Source organism: Amia ocellicauda, chromosome 3 (genome assembly GCF_036373705.1).
Source record: "Amia ocellicauda isolate fAmiCal2 chromosome 3, fAmiCal2.hap1, whole genome shotgun sequence".
Lineage (NCBI taxonomy): Eukaryota > Metazoa > Chordata > Actinopteri > Amiiformes > Amiidae > Amia > Amia ocellicauda.
This window is the reverse complement of record NC_089852.1, coordinates 27,519,774-27,542,727: the sequence shown is the minus strand read 5'-3', so window position 1 is coordinate 27,542,727 and position 22,954 is coordinate 27,519,774. Positions and strand designations below refer to the sequence as shown.

The 22,954-nt window shown below is 44.4% G+C and overlaps 1 protein-coding gene across 1 annotated transcript in view; it reads right to left on the bottom strand.

Annotated features, from left to right (window-relative positions):
- mpp2b (MAGUK p55 scaffold protein 2b) overlaps window positions 1-17,233 on the bottom strand; it is a 41,778-nt gene extending 24,545 nt beyond the window's left edge. The window contains exons 1-2 of the mRNA XM_066698773.1: window positions 16,545-17,233; window positions 5,464-5,534 (exon numbers count right to left, since the gene is read on the bottom strand). Of these exons, the coding sequence (XP_066554870.1) occupies window positions 5,464-5,494 (31 nt within the window). The 5' untranslated portion in view covers window positions 5,495-5,534; window positions 16,545-17,233. The remainder of the gene's footprint in view (window positions 1-5,463; window positions 5,535-16,544) is intronic.
- Window positions 17,234-22,954: the final 5,721 nt, after the last annotated feature.

Sequence of the window (22,954 nt, the reverse complement as noted above, 5' to 3'; positions counted from 1 at the left end):
GACTGACCTAGTGAATGATAAACACATCTCTGTACTCACAGATCTACTCACCGACTGTTTGATACACTCACCCACTATTACAATTCCATGCTGGTCTTTACAGCTGTAATTAGCATTGTTAATCCAGGCTCAGAGAATTCAATAATTGATCAAAGCATTTCTGAACCATTCCCTCCCCTAAAAAGGGAAGCTCCCTCAGCTATGAATCAGGTGGCACCGAGCCACGCACCTGTGGGAGTGATTTACTGGTCAGCCAGTACAGGTCGGCCTCCCTGGCTTAATTCTTGGAGTGGAAGGAAAATCTCATTGAAAGCAAACATTGTCAATCTGAGCTAAATTGCTTTTTAAAATATTGTACCTGTATATTTCAACGGGCGGACAATTAAAAGACAAGTTGTGTTTGGAAAAATTAAAGGTCAAAGGAAGGATCAAACATGAATGACTGACTGACTCTGAGTCAGGCCGATTTCTGAGGTTCTGTGCGGTTTTGATCAGCGTACAGGGGGGCCCGTTTCAACTGCCTAGCAAATAGCAGGAGATTAATGAGAATTGGAATCCAAATCCTTTGTCTGACAAGCCGGGAAACAGCTTAACTGCTTCCCCACTCTCGTGCGCTTGCCCTGGCGGTTTCCTGTCAAAGAGAACTGTGGATTTACCACTGCCATTCAACAACCGAGCCCAGCACACACCTCTGAATAACCCCTCATTGTGTAGCGGCTGCAGCCGGGAACACACAGTGCCCTGGGTGCAGCACTATATCCATGCACTACAATGAGAATTGTTATGGGATTAACGGATGTGTTTTGCTCATATGTCATTGCTATGGTGATAGTAATTCTAAACGGGAGAACGGGATCTTTACAATGGGGACTGAGGCATGCTGGGTATTTCTAATCCTAAAAGCCCAAGATTACGATTAAATAAAAATAAGATGAATAATTATAATAATTAAAAGAATAAAAAGGTCTTGTGATATTTCGGGTATTTTTAACAGGCTCTTGTAAAAGATCCGTTCCACCTTCCTGTTCTAGCCAGACGTGTACAGATGTCTGCTTCATCCACAGAGGTTTGCAGGATTGGCAGAGTGGCCTGCTTTACTTAAATCACCCCCTCCAAAGAACTGCTGCCTCGGGTCCAGGGGGTTCATACACTCCTGAAAGACTTCAAAGGCAGTGATGTCACCGCAACAGCCTGATTTACACAGCAAAGAGTGTGTGTTAATGTTAAGAGATAATGTTAATGTCAGTCCTGCTGCTGGAGGCAAGGAGGACAAACAGCTAATGGCAAAGAGGTGACGCCACAGCTGCAGAGACTATCCCCATGGATTCCGTGGCCCCCAAGGTGCTAATTCTGCATTTGAGTGTGTGTACATGCGTGTGCGTGAGTGTGTAATGCACTGCCAACCAGAAAACACCATTAAGAAATCTCTAGACAAGATGGATAAATCTTTCAACACACTGCTAATTTTGTCTCTTTAAAGACTGGCAAGAAAAGATAAAAGACTACAATTTTGACATAATTTAAAATAACTTTCCCTTCTGAGACTCTGCAGTTTAACAGAGAAATCTTCACCAAAAGAGTCTTCAAAATGAACCAGAGAGAAGCTTGGAAAAGGCTTTATCCGCAACAGTGTGAAGATGCAGCGTTTCATTCTTTTTATTGCTGTAGAGCATTTCAGCTGCTCTGCAATTCCCCTCAAAAATCTCCATTCAGACACTTCTCCTCATATCTCTCTGTACAAGACAGGCACATGACAATCAATGGCATCTATCGCCAGCTTTGCCAGCCTGCCAGGTGTATTAATGGCAGTCGTTACTGAAGTTGCACAGCAGGATAAAATGTACAGGAGCACGATTCAAGACACAGACAAGACGATGATGGCTGGCGTTTCTTTCCTAGCTCCTTCTCCCCCTGGCAGACCTTTCGGACCTGGAAGAACTGACCTAGACTACAGACACAGAGCACAGAAGGACAAAGTACAAAAATATATAAAATACAACTAACACATAAACATCTAAGGAAAATGTATGGATCCTGATACTATCAAGGCCCATCCGTGTAGGGAATTGACATTAAACACATGCAAAGATCATCATGGATGCAAACAAACAAAACACAAAACAAGATTCTGAGCTGCTAAAGTTTTTGATAATACGTGGGGGCGGCGTCAGAACTCCAGTTCAACCGCTGGACAGACAACACTGACTAGATCTGTATGAAACAACACTTCTCTCTAATCCGTATGCTGTCTCACCTAGGCTTTTGAACATTTTACCCCCTGATGTGACCGGCGCTGATACTACCTCCCTAAATAGGCTCTAGCTAATCCTCTGTCTGGGCATCTCCTCTCCCAACTTGAGTCTTAAGTCTGGTCACTGCTGCAGCCCCGCTCACTAGCCCTGCTCCTCTCTCTCTCCTGTTTCACCCCACATCCCCAGATAAAAAAAAACATGCCGGGGTCTTCATCTGCTGCAACAGTGCTCACATGCACACACCTCCCTCCTCCTCCTCCTCCTCCTCCTCCTTCCTCTCCTTCTCCTCACTCTCTCCCCCCCACGCCACAACATCTTACCTTCCTGGCTGAGCTTCATCTCTGAGCCCTCCAAAGAGTTTAACGAGCCCTCTTCCCCCAGGGATAATCTCCGAAAGGGACTGCTGGCCATGTCAACGCTCCACTGGTGTGTGTGTGTGTGAGTGTGTGTGTGTGTGTGTGTGTGTGTGGAGGGGGTGGCAGGAGATAAAGCTTGCACACAAAAAGAGAGGAACAGAGATAGAGAGAGAGAGAGACAGGAAAGATTTAGAAGACTCTTATCTGCCCGTCTTCTGCCTGAGATTCAGCTGCTAGGTTGGTCACCCCAGTGTGCCAGCAAGCTCTCTGTGCAACAACCAAGACAGCGCACAAGAAGGGGGCGGGCCGCTCACTCTGACGTCACCCAGGACGCCTCAGGACTCGGGTAGAGGGGGCGGGCGTGGGGGGGGAGTGACAGAGGAGGAGTTTACCAGGCCCACAGCTGTCTGTCACAGCCAGTCACGCTGTACAATGATAGTAAGCATAGTAAACAGGCGCTGCCCCCCTCCTCCCTCTCCGCTCCAACCTCCACTGTGACCTCATTCGCCACTGGGTCCAATCGCCTTGTTACACTAAGCCGAACGCCTCCCCCCCGGGATCTCCATGCTGACAGCGAGTGACAGGCAATCCGCCCAGATCCCTGGCACTGCTCCCTCACTACAGGACAATACGAGGGCTGGTTTGTCTCGGAGGCAGGAGAGTGTTTGTGAAGAATAACGTCACTGGATCCCCATTTGTTGATGTAAAAACAATACTTCTGCTTAACACGCTAAGCGGCTTTTCCCACGGCGATGGAAAATAGGGGTGGTGCCCTGCACTGTATTTTGAATCCCTTTTCCTCGCTTTAGTGACCAGTGAAGTCGGGTGAGACACTGGATACTATTGTCTAATGCTCGGTCTGGAATGCAGGAGGGAACGCAGCAGCGCCATTAAAACAGGCTGGCGCTCTTCTGCCTCTTTAACACAGTGCTGCTCTGAGGCACGTCATCTTAAAGCCGTTTAATTTAGAGCAATTAACCTGGGGTTAATTACAGACCGGGGGGAAGAAGCCCAGAGATTGGATGCCACCATAATACATCTACAGAGCAAGACTTTTGTTCTGGCATTATCTGTCCTTGTCAACCCCATCCAAACTTCACACATTTCCCGTTTAACCCTTTGCCTGCCAGCTGCCTCAGACTTTCAGTTCAGTGGGCTGTAGAAACCTCCAGCCCTGGGTCATCCACCTCCCATATCCCAACAACTTACTTCTATTTTAAAAAATCACCCGCATCACAGCCTTTGATGTCACTGGGGACAGAGAAAGAACAGCACTGCTTGCATTTAAAGCACTTCCTGCTTATCAGTTTTGAACTTCCACACAGAAGGGAATAAAGGGCACAGAGGAGGATGTACCCTCCAACAACCTCCCTCCCCAACCCCAACCCCAACCCCAACCCCTCAACCCCCCGACCCCCTGACCCATGTCTCTACTGAAAACACAGTGCGTAAGAAGGCTCATTAAAGAATTCATTAAAGATCAGATTTCTCACAGCATCAGCTCTACAGCATCAATGTGCTGTTTTGTGACGAATGCAGCTGGACTAGCGCACATGGGGGACATACACAGCCACAAATCTTGTAAACTCTCCCCTGGCTTCCTTAAGACGGTTCACAAGACAAGTTTCTCATTTATATGCATTTAAACACATGCTTTTAGATCCGTGCTGTGGGACCAAAGTATTTATTTATACATAAACACCCCAAACTGCTGTGGAATTCTCCTTGATGTTTATGCTAATTATCCAAACCGATAGCCACAAATTATTCAGGAGGTTTACATAAAAAATGCCTTTCCACAATTAAAGACTTTAGCCTCCTCTGTTTGCACCAGTACAAAAGACGCCATCATTTTTCACACACAGGCGGACAATTTAAAGCTAAAGCACCATCCTCAATGCAGTGCTGCCATAATGGTATGCGCAGTTTGAGCCCTGCTATTCAGTGGAGGGATTATGCTACACAAGATGGCTGTGGGTCCACTACCGGAGAGAGATGTGACAGAGGGACGATGTCAATGAAAGCAAACTGTCATTATGTTTTCAAGTTTATCAGGCACAAAGTGGTCAGATCATAAGACTTGGTTCAAAACAAACAAACAAAGACTCGGCAGACTTGATCTTACACACAGAGCGTCTGTAGTAAGGGCTGCTGACAGTAGAGGGATGGGGGAAAGAGGTCAACACTGACAGTTGTCCTGGGTTCTGGGTTCTGGGCGTTGGGGTCCCCACACACACACACACACACACACACACACACACACACACACACTCAGTGGCACAATCAACCTAACAATTGCAAGGTAGTGAGGAGTCTGATTTTACAACACATCTACAGCCTCAAAGATTCAGTTTTCCAATGGGCCATATGTTATAAAAACCCCTCAATGACACTGCCATACACTGCAGATGCCGGAGAAGAACGACACTGGTGAGCTGTTTGTGGCGGGACTGGCTACACGGCTCCGAATGTCCGGCTCTTATCCGTTCTTACAGAATAATGCAAAAGAGCGTCACGGACAGCCTATCAAAGCAAAAGATCAAGAACAATCAAGAATCTCAGATATGTGCCGTGTGGCTTTCTCCGTCTTCGCATGTGACCTTGTGCGAGTATCCAAACTCCCTCTGCAAGTTCCTGGCTTGAATTCAGGGCTTGCAGTTACTAGGTTAAGATTAAGGCACATGACTCCATTTACAAGAGACCACTCCCCTAACGCCATGGGTGGGGCTTGAATGCTCTACCAAATTAGACACAAGCTCATCCACTATGATCAACACTATACCCTGGTTTTACCTGAACAGAAAGACATTATAATAGTAATTAAAAATAAATAAATAAGGAAATCAGACACTTACCAGAATCCGAGCTGGCAGACGCCACAGGCATGTCTGGCTGTTGGGGGCAGAAATACTCTCAGCACCGTCAGCTGCAACAAGACAACACAGACGGTCATGCACCCTCAGAATGGCACACCGGATTGGCTACTGCCATCTGACATTGCAGGAGCTTAGCCACTTTAATAGGGCCTGGACCGTCCCACCACCCCCTCCAGGTTCCATAGGGAAGTATTCTCTGCCTTGCATTGCCTGACGTGTGTGCAAAATAAATAAGGATTTTCTTAATTTCTTCTTATTATTGTATTATAATAATAAAGTGAATAGATTTACACAGACTAGCACTGAGAAGCATCTCTTTCACCCCCCCAGCGAGGTCTAATGGCATCAGTAGTAGTGGTGTAATTGTTGTGTAACTGCAGTGGAGAGATATTTAAAATGCAAATAGCAGGGTTCTAAATAGGTACAGCATTATAAATGACCATGTGTTCCCGCACCACGCCAGTCATGAGACAAGATCATTTTCTGCAGGAAGAACGATATGTAGATGATTATGTTCCAGGGAAGAGATGAATAGGAGAACTTCAGCAGAAAGAGCAGGATAACATGAGGGGGAGCGAGTCAGAATGAAGCAAGAGAGACAGAGAGATGGAGCGAGAGAGAGAGAGAGAGAGAACAAGAGATGGACAGAGAGAGGAAGGCAGGAGAATCAGGCATCAGAGATTGCTAATTCCTAGTTGCCAAGGCAACACTTAAGGTGCAAATGGGGGGGGGTAGGAAAGAAGAAAAAAAATCTTTAAAAGTGAAAGCAGATCGCAGCAGAGTGAGTGTGAGGAGCGGTGCGTGACAGACAGGGGATCAGAGGCCAGTGAGTAACAACAACAGTGTCAATCGCTCCTTAATGAGGGGGACCCCACAGACGACAGAGGTGGGCCGTTTGGAGAGAAATCACCCTAAACACTTCTCACACACACACAGTACACACACAAAAAAACTTTGCTCCACTTTTATTCTCCCTTTTCCAATGTCAGATTTAGGTAATTTTCAAAAAGTTGTTTTAAGAGAGAGATTAATATTATAATAATATACATACTTATTTATTCCAATTCCCCTATTCCAGTCCCTATCAGAAAACAAGAGTGCGGAGGGAGTAAATAAAACAAGCTGCTTGATAACTAGCATTTCAGCATCGACCGGCGCTGCCAGCTGGGCTGCAGAGTGACAGCGAGTCGTTTGGAGAGGGAATTAAACTCTGGACCAGCCGCAAACACAGCCTGCCGGGGCGCCAGGTCAGGGAGTGACTCGGAGGGGAGCTGGAGCGCGGGCAAGAGGCTGGACGCAATTTCCCACACATATTCCCTCACATAGCCCAAGGGTGGGGGGGTGCTGTGCATAGGCTGGTCTTAAAGGGATCACTTTTTACTATTTCTCTGAGCCCCAGATATTTTGATCCCTTTTGCTTTGTTTGGGTGCTGGTAACATTTATTTATTTATTGCTGTGGAAGGACCTTGTGTGTCACCTATTCTCCCATGCACCTCTGCCCTGGGAGGGATGAAAAGCAAAACAGATGAAAAAAGTGAAAACACACAAATTGGTGCGTCAGAGAAGCCTTGATTGTCTCGGCTGGCTGACCGACCTCTGCCACTGCCAGGCAGGTGATAGTGTGGGAGGGGAGCAGGGTGACAGCTGGGGGCTCCAGGGACTGGAATCAATGGTTGTGGCTTCCATGGGAGGAGAGATTCTACACAGGAGACGCTGTTCGAGACAGAGGCTGTGGTCAGCGGTCAGGGACATGGTGCTGTCAGCTGAAGCTCAAACAGTGACGTACGAAGCACCACTGATCTGCCGCAGAGGAGCAAGATACTAACATGCCACTCCACACACTGAGAGGCCAGCAGCCACACTCACACTCACACACACAACCACACACTCACAGACCAATGCACACAGACACACACATGCAGTAATACAGTCATATGCACTCAGACACACCCATGCAGCCATACACACACACATATCAACAGGGGACCATCTTCTCAGACCTGCAGGCAAAACAGTCTCCCTGGCATGGCTGCTTGAGCAGCACCATGTCTCCCTTAAGTAATATTTTAATTATGGAAGAGTCATGTGCTGGCACAGTAATAGTGGCTGAGGGCTTTACACTTCTGCAATTTGCCAGGATCAGCCTTTAATACCAGGCCCTGGTCCCCTGGGCTTTGCCTTCCAGGTCCGGCTCTCACAGTGTTTGCACAGGGATGATGGGACTGTGCTTGTTAAAGCATTTGGGCAGAGAAAAAACTTCAAGCAGGAGTGTGTGTCCAAGTGAGTAACTGCTCCGATATCTACAGCCTCTTAAAAGCCGCAGAAGGCAAACTTCCAAAAAAGCCTTAATCCCTGTCTTAGAGTACGCCGGCTCACATTTCTGAGTAGCACTGCATTGTCATCTCCCTCCTAGCAGTGTGGAGAAGCAGTCCGGGCTCTGGACTCCTGACTGGAGGGTCATGGGTTCAGTCCCAGGTGGGTGATGCTGCTGTTGTTCCTTTAAGCAAGCTACTGTAGTTAGAATGCTCCAGTGAAAACCCAGCTGTATAAATGGGTAATTGCATGTGAAAATAATGTGATATATTGTAACAACTGTAATTCACCCTGGATACGGGCGTCTGCTAAGAAATATAATTATTATAATGCAACAAAATTGATGACTCTGTTGGCTTCTGTGTCAGGTCCCTTTCTTGCTATGTACAACAGGTGCAAAAAAACAACAGACAGTAGTCGGGACGTCAAATCACGGCAGTCGTGTGACTGATGGGCTAAGGAGGACAGAATGCAAACCGTCTACAAACCTGCTCACCTCGTCTCCATGCAGTCTTTCCCAACTTCATTAAAAAACTAAACACAAACCAGCAACAGCATAAGTGAACCTCAGGGACATTGCACTGCAATTAACTACGGACAACGAGAGAACAATGCAAAAAAAAAAAATCAATTGGGGGAAAAAAATGCAGGCATAATTAAGAGCAGGCTTGAAACACAAAAGGAGGTCACAGCTGCGGTTTATTAAATTTCATGAGAATCAGAGTCGGCCAGGGCTCTGTCCGAGATGCTAAAACCTGGCATCCCGTCCTTTAGAATCAAACAGGACAAAGGGGTCTCAAGGGTTCGAATGCTTTTGAAAGGAGACCTAAAGATCTCCCCCTATTGTTGACCTCACCCCCCCACTTCAGCGCATCAACTCCTGAACTCCTGCAGCTCATGACCTTTAATAATTCCCGTCTCCCTGAGCCAGGCTGGAGCCTCACCGAGTGCATCTTCATTAGGGCTTCCATTGTGTGGCCCTCCCCTGCACTGCCAGTGAGGAGAGACGATCATGTGAGCTGTGAGTCCCAGAGACATCTGGGTAAAGGTGCCGACTGACGATTGTGAGGCAGCACTTTGAGGAACAGGAGGGAGGGTTTTTTCTGGTTGCCGGATTCACTGCACTGACCAGCATATCTTAAGCGAGAGTCCCTAATGGTCTCTTGTGTTGAGGCCACTATGGGCGACTGTCACCCCAGCAGCATCTTGAAGAGTGTGTGATACAGACAACAACAATGAACAAATCAAAGAAACGTTTCTTTATCTAAGGTCAAGAAAAGCCCATTCCTATCAAGGCAATAAGAATCAGAGGTCAAGATGTTGTTTCATTCATCATTCAATTCGCTACAATAGAATACATTTTAGTACGAACCAATGCAATCCAATAATGTAATGGGCTGCAATGTGATACAGATTCCTTTCACTTAATGCAAGCATCTCAGGGCAATTTATAAATATAAAAAAAATACTTAACAAAAAAATTAACCAGCCAGACAAAAAAAATCTGACTCAAATAAAATGTCTTTCAAATTTGATTTTAACAAGGGGAAGCTGAAGCAGTATTCCGAACCTGGGCAGGGGCAGATTTCAGGAGACGACTAAGAGCTCTTGTTAGAAGCAAAGAAGTTTGAATGTGGAGACTGCAGTCGAGGGGCCTGTTGCGCCATTCGGAGCAGTTTTCACCTCCCGGCTGTTAGAAAATCGCCGCCACAGGAACTCTCACAACAAATAAACAAGAGGTGATCTCCAGAGGCGAGATGTCCAAGCCAACTAAAAATAACTCCCCGTGAAGCACACGGACTCGGACTGCTCATCACTACACAGAAGGGAAGCTGGAGTATCCAAGACAACAAGGAGCACCATTTTACTTTTAAACAGCATTTCCATGGCAACCTGCAATATCAGCCGTTTCGTTCAAATTGTTTGGTTCCACAATGTGGTGCGTTATTGAAATATACCATGGTAAGCATTTTCTCCAAGACCTTGTTGGTACAAACAGCAACACAATTGCTTAAGAATAGTCTGTTTGCTGTGAAAAAGCAAGGAAGTTTGTATATACACAGACAGTGCCTATAGAAAGACTACACACCCTTGAACTTATTTCACATTGCAGTGCCTCAGAGTATCATACATTTAAATGAGGATTTGTTTCCCTCTTATCTACACACCATATTCCACACTGTTAAGGGGAAAACATTTCTGTGGAAAAAAATCAAAACTGAAATATCGTAATTGGATAAGTCTTCACCCCCCTGTGTTAATACCTGGTGGAAGCACCTTTGGCAGCAATTACAGCTGTGAGTCTGTTGGGATAAGTCTTTATCAACTTTGCACACCTAGATTTGGCAATATTTGACCATTCTCAAGGTCATTCACTTTTTTGTTCCTTAGCAATTCTAGTGTAGTTTTGGCTGTGTGCTTTGGGTCATTATCATACCAAAAGCTGACCTTCCACCATTTCAGCTTTCTTGCAGAGGGCAGCAGGTTTTCCTCAATAATTTTCTGTACTTTGCTCTATTAATTAAGTGCCCAACTCCCTGCTGATGAGAAACATCCCCATAACATGATGCTGACATTACCATGATCCACAGTAGGGATGGTGTTCTTTGGGTGATACATTTGGCGCAAACCCAACACAGCGCAAGGCTTGGACTTTAGGACAAAATGTTCCATTTCAGTTTCGACAAGACCACAAAATATTTTCCCATATGGCTACAGTTTCTCTGGAGTGTTTTTTTTTCCTTTAATGGCTTCCTTCTTGCCACCTGTGTGGAGTGATTTGTATAATGCTGTCCCATGCACACTTTAACCAGTCTTGGCCATAAAACCCTGAAACTCTTGCAATGTTGCCATGGCCTCTTGGTAGCCTCACTGAACAGTCTCCTTTCTCAATCACCCAGTTTGGAGGGATGACCTGATCTAGGCAGGGTCTTTGTGGTGCCATACACCTTCCACTTCCACTCCACTCCACCGTCCATAATTGTCTTGATTGTGATCCCAGGGATATGCAAGGTCTTTGATATTTTTTACACCCATCCCCTGATCTATGTCTTTTAACAGCATGATCCCAGAGTTCTACTGAAAGCTCCTTTGTGTTCATAGTCGAGTTTTTCCTTTGAAATGCACTACCCAGCAGAGGGAACCTACAGGAACTGCTGAATTAATCCTAAAATCATTTGAATCGCTACAATTTAACACAGGTGCAGGCCACTTAACTTGAAGTGTGATTTTGAAGGTGATTGCTTCCACTTGAGCTAATGTAGTATTGCTATTACTTGGGGGTGGACACTTTACCAGGCTTTATTTTGATTTAAATTACTACAAATGTCAAAGAAAAGTGTTTAACTAGGACATTGTGGGGTAGGGTGTGTAGATACAAAAAATAATGTATTTAATTTTACTGCATTTTAAAGATAACAAAAGGTAAATTATATATATATATATATATATATATACACATATACATATACATATATACAGTACTTTACAAACATTTTAGGCAGGTGTGAAAAAATGCTGTAAAGTAAGAATGCTTTCAAAAATAGACATGTTAATAGATTATACTTATCAATTAACTAAATGCAAAATGAGTGAACAGAAGAAAAATCTACATCAAATCCATATTTGGTGTGACAACCCTTTGCCTTCAAAACAGCAAGTCTCTCCCAGGCAGACATTTCAAGGCAGACAGGGGTTTCCAGATGTGCTGTCCAAGCTCTTTTGAAGAAGCACAAAGAAACGGGCAACGTTGAGGACCGTAGACGCAGTGGTCGGCCAAGGAAACTTACTGCAGCAGATGAGACACATCATGCTTACTTCCCTTCTCAATCAGAAGATGTCCAGCAGTGCCATCAGCTCAGAATTGGCAGAAAACAGTGGGATCCTGGTCCACCCATCTACTGTCTGGAGAAGACTGGTCAGAAGTTGCCTTCATGGAAGACCTCCGTCGTGTCAACAAGGTGAAGCGACTCAACTATGCACAAAAACACAGGAACTGGGGTGCAGAAAAATGGCAGCAGGTGCTCTGGACTGATGAGTCAAAATGTGAAATATCTGGCTGTAGCAGAAGGCAGTTTGTTCGCCGAAGGGCTGGAGAGCGGTACACAAATGAGTGTCTGCAGGCAACAGTGAAGCATGGTGGAGGTTCCTTGCAAGTTTGGGGCTGCATTTCTGCAAATGGAGTTGGGGATTTGGTAATTAAGAACTATCTTCACCGTAAAGAACATGGAGTCCTGGAAGTGATGGTATGGCCCCCACAGAGCCCTGATCTCAACATCATCGAGTCTGTCTAGGATTGCATGAAGAGAGAAAAGCAACTGAGGCTGCCTAAATCCACAGAAGAACTGTGGTTAGTTCTCCAAGATGTTTGGGCCGACCTACCTGCCGAGTTCATTCAAAAACTGTGTGCAAGTGTACCTAGAAGAATTGATGCTGTTTTGAAGGCAAAGAGTGGTCACACCAAATATGGGTTTGATGTAGATTTTAATTCTGTTCACTCACTTTGCATTTAGTTAATTGATAAATATAATCCATTAACATGTCTATTTTTGAAAGCATTCTTAATTTACAGCATTTTTTCACACCTGCCTAAAACTTTTGCACAGTACTAATATATATATATATATACACATATTTATAGGATCAAGCATGTTGCAGGATCTGTGTAGTAATCAACAGACACATTGAAGAGCATGGCATCCTAAAGGCTGATATTATACATTTGAAATGATAATCTGTACATGAAGTCTAATGATGGATATTGAGTAAACACCCTGCTGCATCAAGCCTGAACGTGACAGTAAGTGCCAACTAGAGAAGCTCACTTACCATTCAATCAGCCCAAAGACTGAAGAGCCCAGCTCCCCCTTCCTATTTAGTGTCTCTGATATTCCTGTTGTGTTTCAAGTGGGAGAGAGAGAGCAAGAGAGAGGACTCCCCTCTGTGTTCATATATCAGCTGGACGATAAAAAGATGTGTGCAGCACACTTCAGCATCTCACACAGTATTTCTCTACTAATGCTCAGCTGGCACAGAACCAGAGAGCGATTACAGATCCGATGGGGAAGTCAACATTATTTTGTACTGTGCGTTGTCAAACTGATTCCTGATAAAATCCCAGGATCAATAAGCTACTAGTGATCAAATAAGCTGAACGACCTCCTCCTAGGCCCTAATCTTTCTTATGTCCTTAAAACGCATATCACAACTCCTAATGCACGACAATGTGTGCACGAGCACAGAGGGAAAAGGGTCCAAATGACAAATCAGCTGTGAGGAGGGGAAGTTAAAAACACAGACTGGACACATGCTGAGGATAAGAGGCATCTGTGGTTGAGGTCCACAGTCTCCCTCCATTCTCTCCATGTCACTGTGCAAGTGTCACCCTCCCACCCATCAAGAAACAAGCTTGAGGCCAATGCAGCACAGCTGGCTCAGCACAGCATGCATACATTACGGCTCTAGGTCGTCATTTATAAATATTAATATACCAGAGGATGTTTAAAAAAAGAAGAAGGAGTTATTTAAAAACGTAATGTCCCATGCAAGATGCACAACAGCTGAAAAGCAGGGAGAAGGTTTGCATATTCAATTAGCGGGCTCTGCTAATGAGCCTGCTCTGAGATTAGTGTTGCTTCTGGGACTTCCTCTGCAGTGCTGTGACATATTCGACAGGAATACATTACCGAGCCCCCCCGATCTTTGTTCATTGTATTGGTTGTTGTAGTTTTTGTAGACAGTGCTGCATTTTGCTTGTTTGAGATTGAAAGCTGCCCGTGTTCTGATGCCACAAAATACAAATGGTTTATGAATAAACAGTGAGCTTCTCAATAGAGCTCACGATCTGATGGTGAATTACTAAAATTAAACAACAACAAACTGCATATGGTGTAAAACTGACCATGATTGGTTGAAGCCCCATTGAATAATGTTTAGTGACCTTGACATTATTGCAAAAGACAATTTTCAGAGTGAAAAGGCAAGCTGGAGCGGGCACGGCTGCATAGAAACAACAGACACAGCACCTCGGTATACAAACTCAATACAGTATCAACCGTAGCTCAGTAAGCACGTCTCACAGGTTGATTCTGTGTGGAAGCTACTAACTCAGAAAGGGGATTATGCCATTTTCCACAGTGGAATAAAAAAAAAACCTCCCTATTTTGTGCCTATACAATAAATCCCCTCTCCTAAATTAAATTGTCATCATGTCGCTTTTATTCCTCCTAAACACAACAGGTCGGCAGCCTGGCTGTGCTATTGTGCGAAGCAGGGTCTGCCGATGAAGCTCTTTGTGCTTACCCACAAATGATCTGTAAACTGTGTGAATCGCTACAAAGAAGCCACCGGAACCTAGACATAAGTCTAAGTGCCGGATATTATGAGAAAGCCATGTGACACATCAGTGTGAGGACAGCAGCATGAGCTTTATTGTGGAAGAGCAAGGAGCGTACGTCTCGTCTCATCCTCTCTGCTGCTGTAGGCCTTCAAAACGGGATGCAAAAGGAGAATTTCTTCGTCTCTAAACATACATTCAAGATTTCTCTCTCCCTGTAAGAATACAGATTGGGGAGGGGGGGAATTTTAATCACCCAGGCGGCACGCTGAAGGTATAAATGCTTACATGGCACTTGCACACATCCCAGCTCACTTTGGTAAGCCTCTCTTATCCTCGGGCATGATAAAAACCCTGTCGGAAAGCAGACGTTCACCCTAAGAGGAGGGGGAAATGAGAAGTGACTTTGCCCGCAAAATCACTTCCTTAGATTCTCCTGATTCCGCTTGGCAGCCGCGTCTCTTCCCCTCTCTTAAGCCTTCTCCCACTTTGAGGAAATCGGTTATTGAAACAGACGTGCTCTGTGGCGTGAAGCGTTAAACCGTTGTGCCCACGGGCAAGGGAAGTCTGTGTGGGAGGCTGTGAAGGGGTGACATCATAAGAATCTTTCATTTGGGGGGGAAAGAAAGGAAGAAAGGAAACAAGCCCGCCCCCACCCCCTACTCCACCCCTAACGACTCTCCGATTTCCGATTTTAAAACACGGCCTTTCTAGGATATGATGAACTAACATAGCTTGCTGATTTTTCCTTTTGTTTTGTGATTACACTTCCAAACACATTCTTAAGTAGTTAAATTAATTTGGTACCAAACATGACCAGAGTTTTGCAGAAGCATGAGGACAAAATGAAACAGTAGAAGAAAAAAAAAAGATTAAAGATGTACAACAGTGAACAAAATCAGAATGATCTCATACAGGGAAGGTTTTTAAATGGCCACAAATTCACAAGCTTTCCAAGAGAATACCATGAGAGTAAGATCAGATGGTCTGAAGACAGCCATCTAACCAAATGAGGCAGATCGGCCCATGAAAACTTCCATTCTCCAATTCTTGTAAATGTCAAAATGGCCTTCAAAGTCTAACCATGTGGGTGAGCATAGAGGTGTGAGAGGAAGAGGAGAAGAGGAAGAGAGAGAGAGGGGGTAGATTTTAAACTTGTGTAAAGCATGCAGATGTCATGTGTAAAGGTGGTCTAGGACTGACATAAACCCCTCACTCCTGAAGCATCCATTAAGTGAATTAAGGCAAAATGAGCGAAGGTGTGATGATGGTGTCGCAGAACAACTCACAGATTCTGCCTGCAGGATCAAAGCAACATGCACGAAGGTGGTTAATAAAAACAAACAGAAACACACAACACACTAGAAAAACAGGTAGGAAGGGCAAGAGCTGGATTTTTGTTCAGGTGTAAAAAATTAGAAGTAAATAATCCAGGAACCCACTGACCTACTAACCAGTTATTTCAAGTGGTAACTATACACAACTCAAGGACGGTTGGGAGCACAGCTGGTGCTTTGTACTCAAGACACACACGGTCCTTGGCTGCAGTCGGGCGGGTGTACAGACAACACCGCCGGCAAAAGCCTTCATACACTGTCAGCCAATGTGATTAATCCAAAGCATTAGTCGAATTATGCCTTAGACCTAAATACGAATGCGTGCCAGCATCTGTCACACGGCGTGCCTCTATGAAGAGTACAAGATGAAATCACATTTTATAGCAAATAAAATGTGTGATTCCCTCCCCTCCTTTCAATCCCTAACTAAATAATCACCGTACACATGCACGAAGGGTCAAACCAGATGTGTGTGTGTGTGTGTGTTGGGCAAGCGATAACCCACAACGTAAGGGATCTTCGATGACATTTGCACAAAATGCACCTCGTCACCTTTGCCTTTGAATTATTGGCTTCTTTCGTTACAATACTATGCAAAGTGCACTTGGGGCCCCGGGGAAGAGAGGTTGTAGTGTCAGTGCAAGATTGTCCATAAACAGGAGCCCCCAATGTTGACCGTAACACAGCACAAACAAACAAGAACAACACACAAAAAACGGTTCTGGCGGCACTCAATCAAAGGTTCTATTTACGTCACACTGGGGACCTTTGTCACACAATACACACCGCGTTTGTAGTCAAATAAGCAGCGCCTGACCCACACGAGTGAAAAGCTTCGGTCTGTATTTTTTGCACAGTGTAGTATTGTGCATGCTTAAAGCACGGACAGAGCCGGGGACCCGGTAGATAGCCAACGTAGTAGTAAACCCCGAAGAAAGAGCGCATCTCTCCCGGCGTGCATGATCCACTACAGCCAAAGTGAAATGGCACACGAACACAACAAAGAGCACCGGCGACCCTGTGAGAGCACCGTGTTCATCTCTAGCTTTTCCGCTGTTTTTCCACGGGCACTCACCTGGTGTGTCTCGCAGTGCAGTCGCCGCTGTCTCGGGTCTGATCCTGGGATCGCAGGGATTGTGCCGCTGCCGAAATGTCAAATCTCAGTCCAGTCACTGCGGCTCTTAAAGGGGCAATGCTTCCCGGATGACGGAGGACCTCAGCAAACACACATCTACCACCACCGAGGCTCTGGTCTCCCGGGCTGCGTGCGCTGCGCTTTAAGGGATGTCATCTTGGCAATTCATTAATTAATTAAATAAATAAACAAACACATAAAAAAGCGTGGCACGTATTTTAAGAGACGCGTGTGTACTATTGTGCCCCAGTCTGGTTATGTAATTGGTGTATGGAATATCTGTAAGGAACCAGTATAGGCCAATCACACTCTTCTTGTTACACTGAAAGAAACAGTCTCAAAAGGTGCTTTGATCACTCCTGTAAGAACAATGTGAACGCGGAGCCCGATTCGCTGAATAAATCGCAGAGGTTTGTTATGTAACACTCGGTGGGGAGTTGCCAAGAATACCATACCCCCTTATCATTTACACCGTAATCAGTCACAACTATAGCCCACAGCCTATTGAAAGTCCAGTTCCGTAGGCTAAGCTTTGATATGAAATGTGTGATCCTGTGTGATTTCCGTGTGATCTGTACATGCGTATCCCTACTACAGTGGTCCCACTCGGGAGCCCATCAACATGCAAGGGTCTGAACACTTGCATGTCTTTCTCTGCCGTTTATAGTCTACCGTGCATCACAGAGGCCTCAATCCCACAAGGCAGATAGACGGCGCTCACGCTTGCACAGATTAACCGGATTGTGCTGCCTATCTGATCTGATTTAATACGCAGTGGATTATAATGAAACTGCCTCTTCTCGCCCCCTCCTCTCCTCTTCTCTCCTCTCCTCCCCGAAAACAGTGCGATCTGAGTCCGTCATGTCCCATTACATATTTGAATATAGCCTCTTTAAAAGAAACAGATCTAAAAACCCATATCAAATCTCCTTCCCAGAGATTATCCTCCAGTTACTTTTAAAGGTCAGCTCAAGAGTAGGGCCCACCCATCATTACTACTTGAGTAGAGTACCTGCACAATAATGACTTGCAGGTCAGAGGCGATTCATCTGGAGAGAAAGTGATTGGATTTCGCTTGGAGGCGTACAGTGCTGTTATTGCAATATTGCGCCTCCTAATTCATCTAGTTGAGGACGCTTCACCGCCGTTTCACAGCCATCAGAGTCTATCAAATGGAGGCAATTGGATTAGATTAGATTTTATTTCATTTCTGGGTTTGTGACATCAAAGAAATATGGAGATATTTGTGATGCAATTATAATAATTTGTTTGGATGGCCTTTGACTCGCAGATTAAGAGGTTAGGAAACAAGCAAACAAACACGAACACGAATACAATTGCTTTTCTAGGGAAGTTGTGCCAATTCTACCATTAACAGGCTGCTTTTTAATTACGCCTCATGGGAAACAATACGATTTTATGATCCTGTAGGTTTCGACACTAAACTACTCCCGTGAGAGAGGAATCAAAAGCCAGGCGTGGAATTGCAGTGCATACATACATTAACGAATGAATAAAAACCTAGATAGCACCTAAACCACCAGCTAGGGCCTAATTGCCAGTGGCACAGCTTAAGTGGAGCAGGTCCGTGTCTGCAGGGGGTTTCTATTGCATGACACCTGCTGGCAGTGCCGTACAGGAGCCATGCCTGCTGCGATTCAGTAGCTCGCATAACTCTTGCAGTCCGCCATCTCTCCGACAGATTAATTTTTCCCGACAATGCCGTTAGGGAACAGACGTGATCAAAAGGTACGATGTGAATGACAGCTTCCTGTTATACTCAATGTGTTTCCTGTTATGCTGGTGCTGCAAGCTTGTGTACTGTCCTTATACATACCTAGATTCAACCACAACCATAATAACAACCCCCCTCAGTGTTCATAACGTCGGATTAAACACTTACACTTACAGACTGAGTATTACCCACCCCCTACAGGCCTGTCCTGCAGATTCATAAATCAGAGAGCAGCTAATTACCCGCAGCTGCCCAGATTTCTGTTCCCTTCAGCAGCAGAACGAGTGCTAAAGTGCATGTTAAATAGACTGGGTGCTCTGGTGGCACTTGCACTGTTCTACGTGACATTTTGTGTGTGTGTGACAAAGTACAAGCACCGAAAATGGATTGCAAGCACACGCAATTAAACCGCACAGATTCCTTAAAGCCAGAGCCCCGTGCATTTAATTTAAAATAATACATTTCTGTATCGTTTCTGAAGCTGCTTCTTCCATAAAGGGTGCACATAACAATGAACATGTGATGTTAACCTTGTCTATAGTTAACAATTGATTATGTGGAATAACATTATTATTATTATTATTATTTATTTATTTATGTATTTTTATAGGACAGGTAGCCTTGTGGGTTTCTATTTTCAGTCCTATGAAGCCATCTTGTGGTGAGTCTGGACGAGGAACATGCACCATCACATCAGCCCTGCGGGGTGCCCTGCTGTTCCCACGTCCCACTGAGTTAATTAACGAATTATTTGGATAACAAGTCAAATCTCCTGTCATTTACAGGTAGCTGCCTGTTTCTAAGCGGAAGCTGCTGGAATCTGTCCTCCGAGGCAGCAGTGGTCCCTCTCGGGTCTAGATGCTGTAATATGTGAGTGGGATCAGCCCGCATTCAAAAAAGGGGGTGGTCCACCTACGCTGCACTGCTCTGTAACCTAATTGCCTGCAGCTTTCATCTTCAAAGAAAGGACATTTATGATGACGATTATTATTATAAGTGGATGTAACCTATAAAGTTACTTGGTTGCTGCATGTTTTCTTATTTTGATCTAGTTCTTGGTCCTAGGAGCCACAGTCAACGCCAGTTCCAACCAGAGCTCCTGTACTGGGGGCCGTGCACAAGCCTGTACTGGCTTCGACATTAAGCGTAAACGTGTTAACCACAGCGGTTTGGTGCTGCCCTTTAGAAGGGGCAAAACTCGATATTATTCCGCTGCATAATTAGCACACGATGAAGTCACGAGTATGGTTACAGGTGAGCCATTGGACCCGTTTCAATCATGCGCTTTGAATAGATACCATCTCAGATGCCTTGCTCCAGATCAACATGCATCTTAAACATGTAAAACATCACGGCTCCAAAAACTCACTGATCTTAACCTTGTCGTATCCGGACCAAAAGTCTTTGTTTTACCCCCCTCCCGCCGCCCAAGTGCCAAGGAACGCAATAGCGGGCCACATTCGGAACGCTCTCCATTCAGGCTTCCATTTGTGATCTGTGACGTCAAGGCGCCGAATGCGCCGGTAAGAATCCGGGAGGCATTATTTATTAACAAGGATTAATTAGGCTGTAGATTAGAGCCACACAGCGCAGAGGCTGGAGGTAAATTGACCCCCTCTAGTCTGCCAGGCAAATTAAACGAGAATGGTTTACACTAACTGCAGAACTTCAATCATCCAGACGAGGGCGCTCACAGTCTTTCTGAAATCCGAAGTAGCAGTAGTTATACTTGTTGCAGAATTAGTAGTAGGGGACGCAGTTGGTTATTTTAAATATTTATGTAGAAGAGGACAGTACTACGGTGTAATTTACTCTTGTCGGGCACAGAAGTGTGATTCATGATTGGACATAGATCCTGTATGACATCGCTTGTTCCCTTATGACACTTTTAAGCCGCCTTCTACTGTCTTTTCCTTATTGGGCTCGTATTTTCATATTATAAAAGTGTTTTGATTTAAAATTTTAATAATTAGGGCCATTTTCTTTATATAAGTAATCATAATAACAATACTTGGTTATACTTAAAGAAACTTATATATTATCATGAACATACCTGCTAAAAACCTTTACGATATACGATTACTGATGCATACTCCTAAATAATATTGACTACTTCGATTAAAAACTATCACCTATGTTAAGGTGCATTAAACCATACACTACTACGTACTGCCACATGCAGACAAAGTATCTCCAGATACTTTAAATTCTAGTTATTATTATAAAACCTGGGATGAGTAATGCGCTCGTCCGATATTTTTTAATTTAAATTTCTTTTGTTTGCACTTTTAAAACATTAACCTTATGATTAGTAATGCTATTTATACGTTCTCCTAATTAAAATCCGTCTACAAAGAAATAAGTGTGGCAAAGGAATAATACATGACTGTACAGTTGTGATAATGGTTCATTATTTCGAGATATGAAGACTTTCCAATTTTAAAACGCCAGTTAATAAAGTTGATCTATTTCACAAATGCTAATGATTCCCAATCACATGAGGCGAGTTTATGAAGGTATAAGGTTATAGGGCAGCAGAATGATCTTATTTGGTGCTCCGTGTGTAGAAAGTCAAATACACTCACCTAAAGGATTATTAGGAACACCTGTTCAATTTCTCATTAATGCAATTATCTAACCAACCAATCACATGGCAGTTGCTTCAATGCATTTAGGGGTGTGGTCCTGGTCAAGACAATCTCCTGAACTCCAAACTGAATGTCTGAATGGGAAAGAAAGGTGATTTAAGCAATTTTGAGCGTGGCATGGTTGTTGGTGCCAGACGGGCCGGTCTGAGTATTTCACAATCTGCTCAGTTACTGGGATTTTCACGCACAACCATTTCTAGGGTTTACAAAGAATGGTGTGAAAAGGGAAAAACATCCAGTATGCGGCAGTCCTGTGGGCGAAAATGCCTTGTTGATGCTAGAGGTCAGAGGAGAATGGGCCGACTGATTCAAGCTGATAGAAGAGCAACTTTGACTGAAATAACCACTCGTTACAACCGAGGTATGCAGCAAAGCATTTGTGAAGCCACAACACGTACAACCTTGAGGCGGATGGGCTACAACAGCAGAAGACCCCACCGGGTACCACTCATCTCCACTACAAATAGGACAAAGAGGCTACAATTTGCACAAGCTCACCAAAATTGGACAGTTGAAGACTGGAAAAATGTTGCCTGGTCTGATGAGTCTCGATTTCTGTTGAGACATTCAGATGGTAGTCAGAATTTGGCGTAAACAGAATGAGAACATGGATCCATCATGCCTTGTTACCACTGTGCAGGCTGGTGGTGGTGGTGTAATGGTGTGGGGGATGTTTTCTTGGCACACTTTAGGCCCCTTAGTGCCAATTGGGCATCGTTTAAATGCCACGGCCTACCTGAGCATTGTTTCTGACCATGTCCATCCCTTTATGACCACCATGTACCCATCCTCTGATGGCTACTTCCAGCAGGATAATGCACCATGTCACAAAGGTCCAATCATTTCAAATTGGTTTCTTGAACATGACAATGAGTTCACTGTACTAAACTGGCCCCCACAGTCACCAGATCTCAACCCAATAGAGCATCTTTGGGATGTGGTGGAACGGGAGCTTCGTGCCCTGGATGTGCATCCCACAAATCTCCATCAACTGCAAGATGCTATCCTATCAATATGGGCCAACATTTCTAAAGAATGCTTTCAGCACCTTGTTGAATCAATGCCACGTAGAATTAAGGCAGTTCTGAAGGCGAAAGGGGGTCAAACACAGTATTAGTATGGTGTTCCTAATAATCCTTTAGGTGAGTGTACATTCCTTAGGGACTCTGAATCAATTTAGTTAATGCTTATAGAAGGCAAACACGCTAAAAGATTGGTACGAACCGAGCCGTTTTCCATTTCGGTTAGAAAAGGATTTATTTTTGTATTAAATTTATATATGTGCGCAATGGACCGAAAACAATTTTAGCCCGGGGTCGCTCCCCCACTTGCAACAGCAGACTAGAGCGAGGCCGGTGGTTTTATCCTAAACACGTTAAAGCTTTTGGCTTTTTCATTTTGGTTTGAACTTTGCAAGATTGTATGTCTTGCCTTGATCTTGAGATCATTAATTCTATGAATCTCGCTATTTTCTCCTGTTTCTCCAGTAACAAGGAACCCTCCAGTGAGAAACCAAATCTGTGTTCATGTTTTAAAGTTAATGTTAATTCTTTAAATGAAATGATAGCTCAAGCAAAGTCTTACAAACTCTTACTGGTCACCTTATCACCAAACCTAGATGTGCAGAGCCTCAATCCAATGGGTTTAGTGCCACTGTTTGACTTAATTAGGCCAAATCAATTGTGTAATTGAAGTCAGGGTGGGAATGAAAACTAGAAGAGCAGTTTCTCTCCAGGGTCAGAGCGCGAAGACCCTCTATGGACCCACACTCTAAGTAGTAAAGGTTCTTATAAGAACCTTTTAGGGTTCCTGGGGTTGATACTGTGGAGGAACCCTTAAAGGTTCTTATTAGAACCTTTTGCCAAGGGTTTTGCAAACAAGGATCCTTAAAGAACCTTAAATGGATCTTAAATCAACCAGGATCATAATGAAAAATGGTTCTTAAATGATCCCTTGTTCTTAAACGA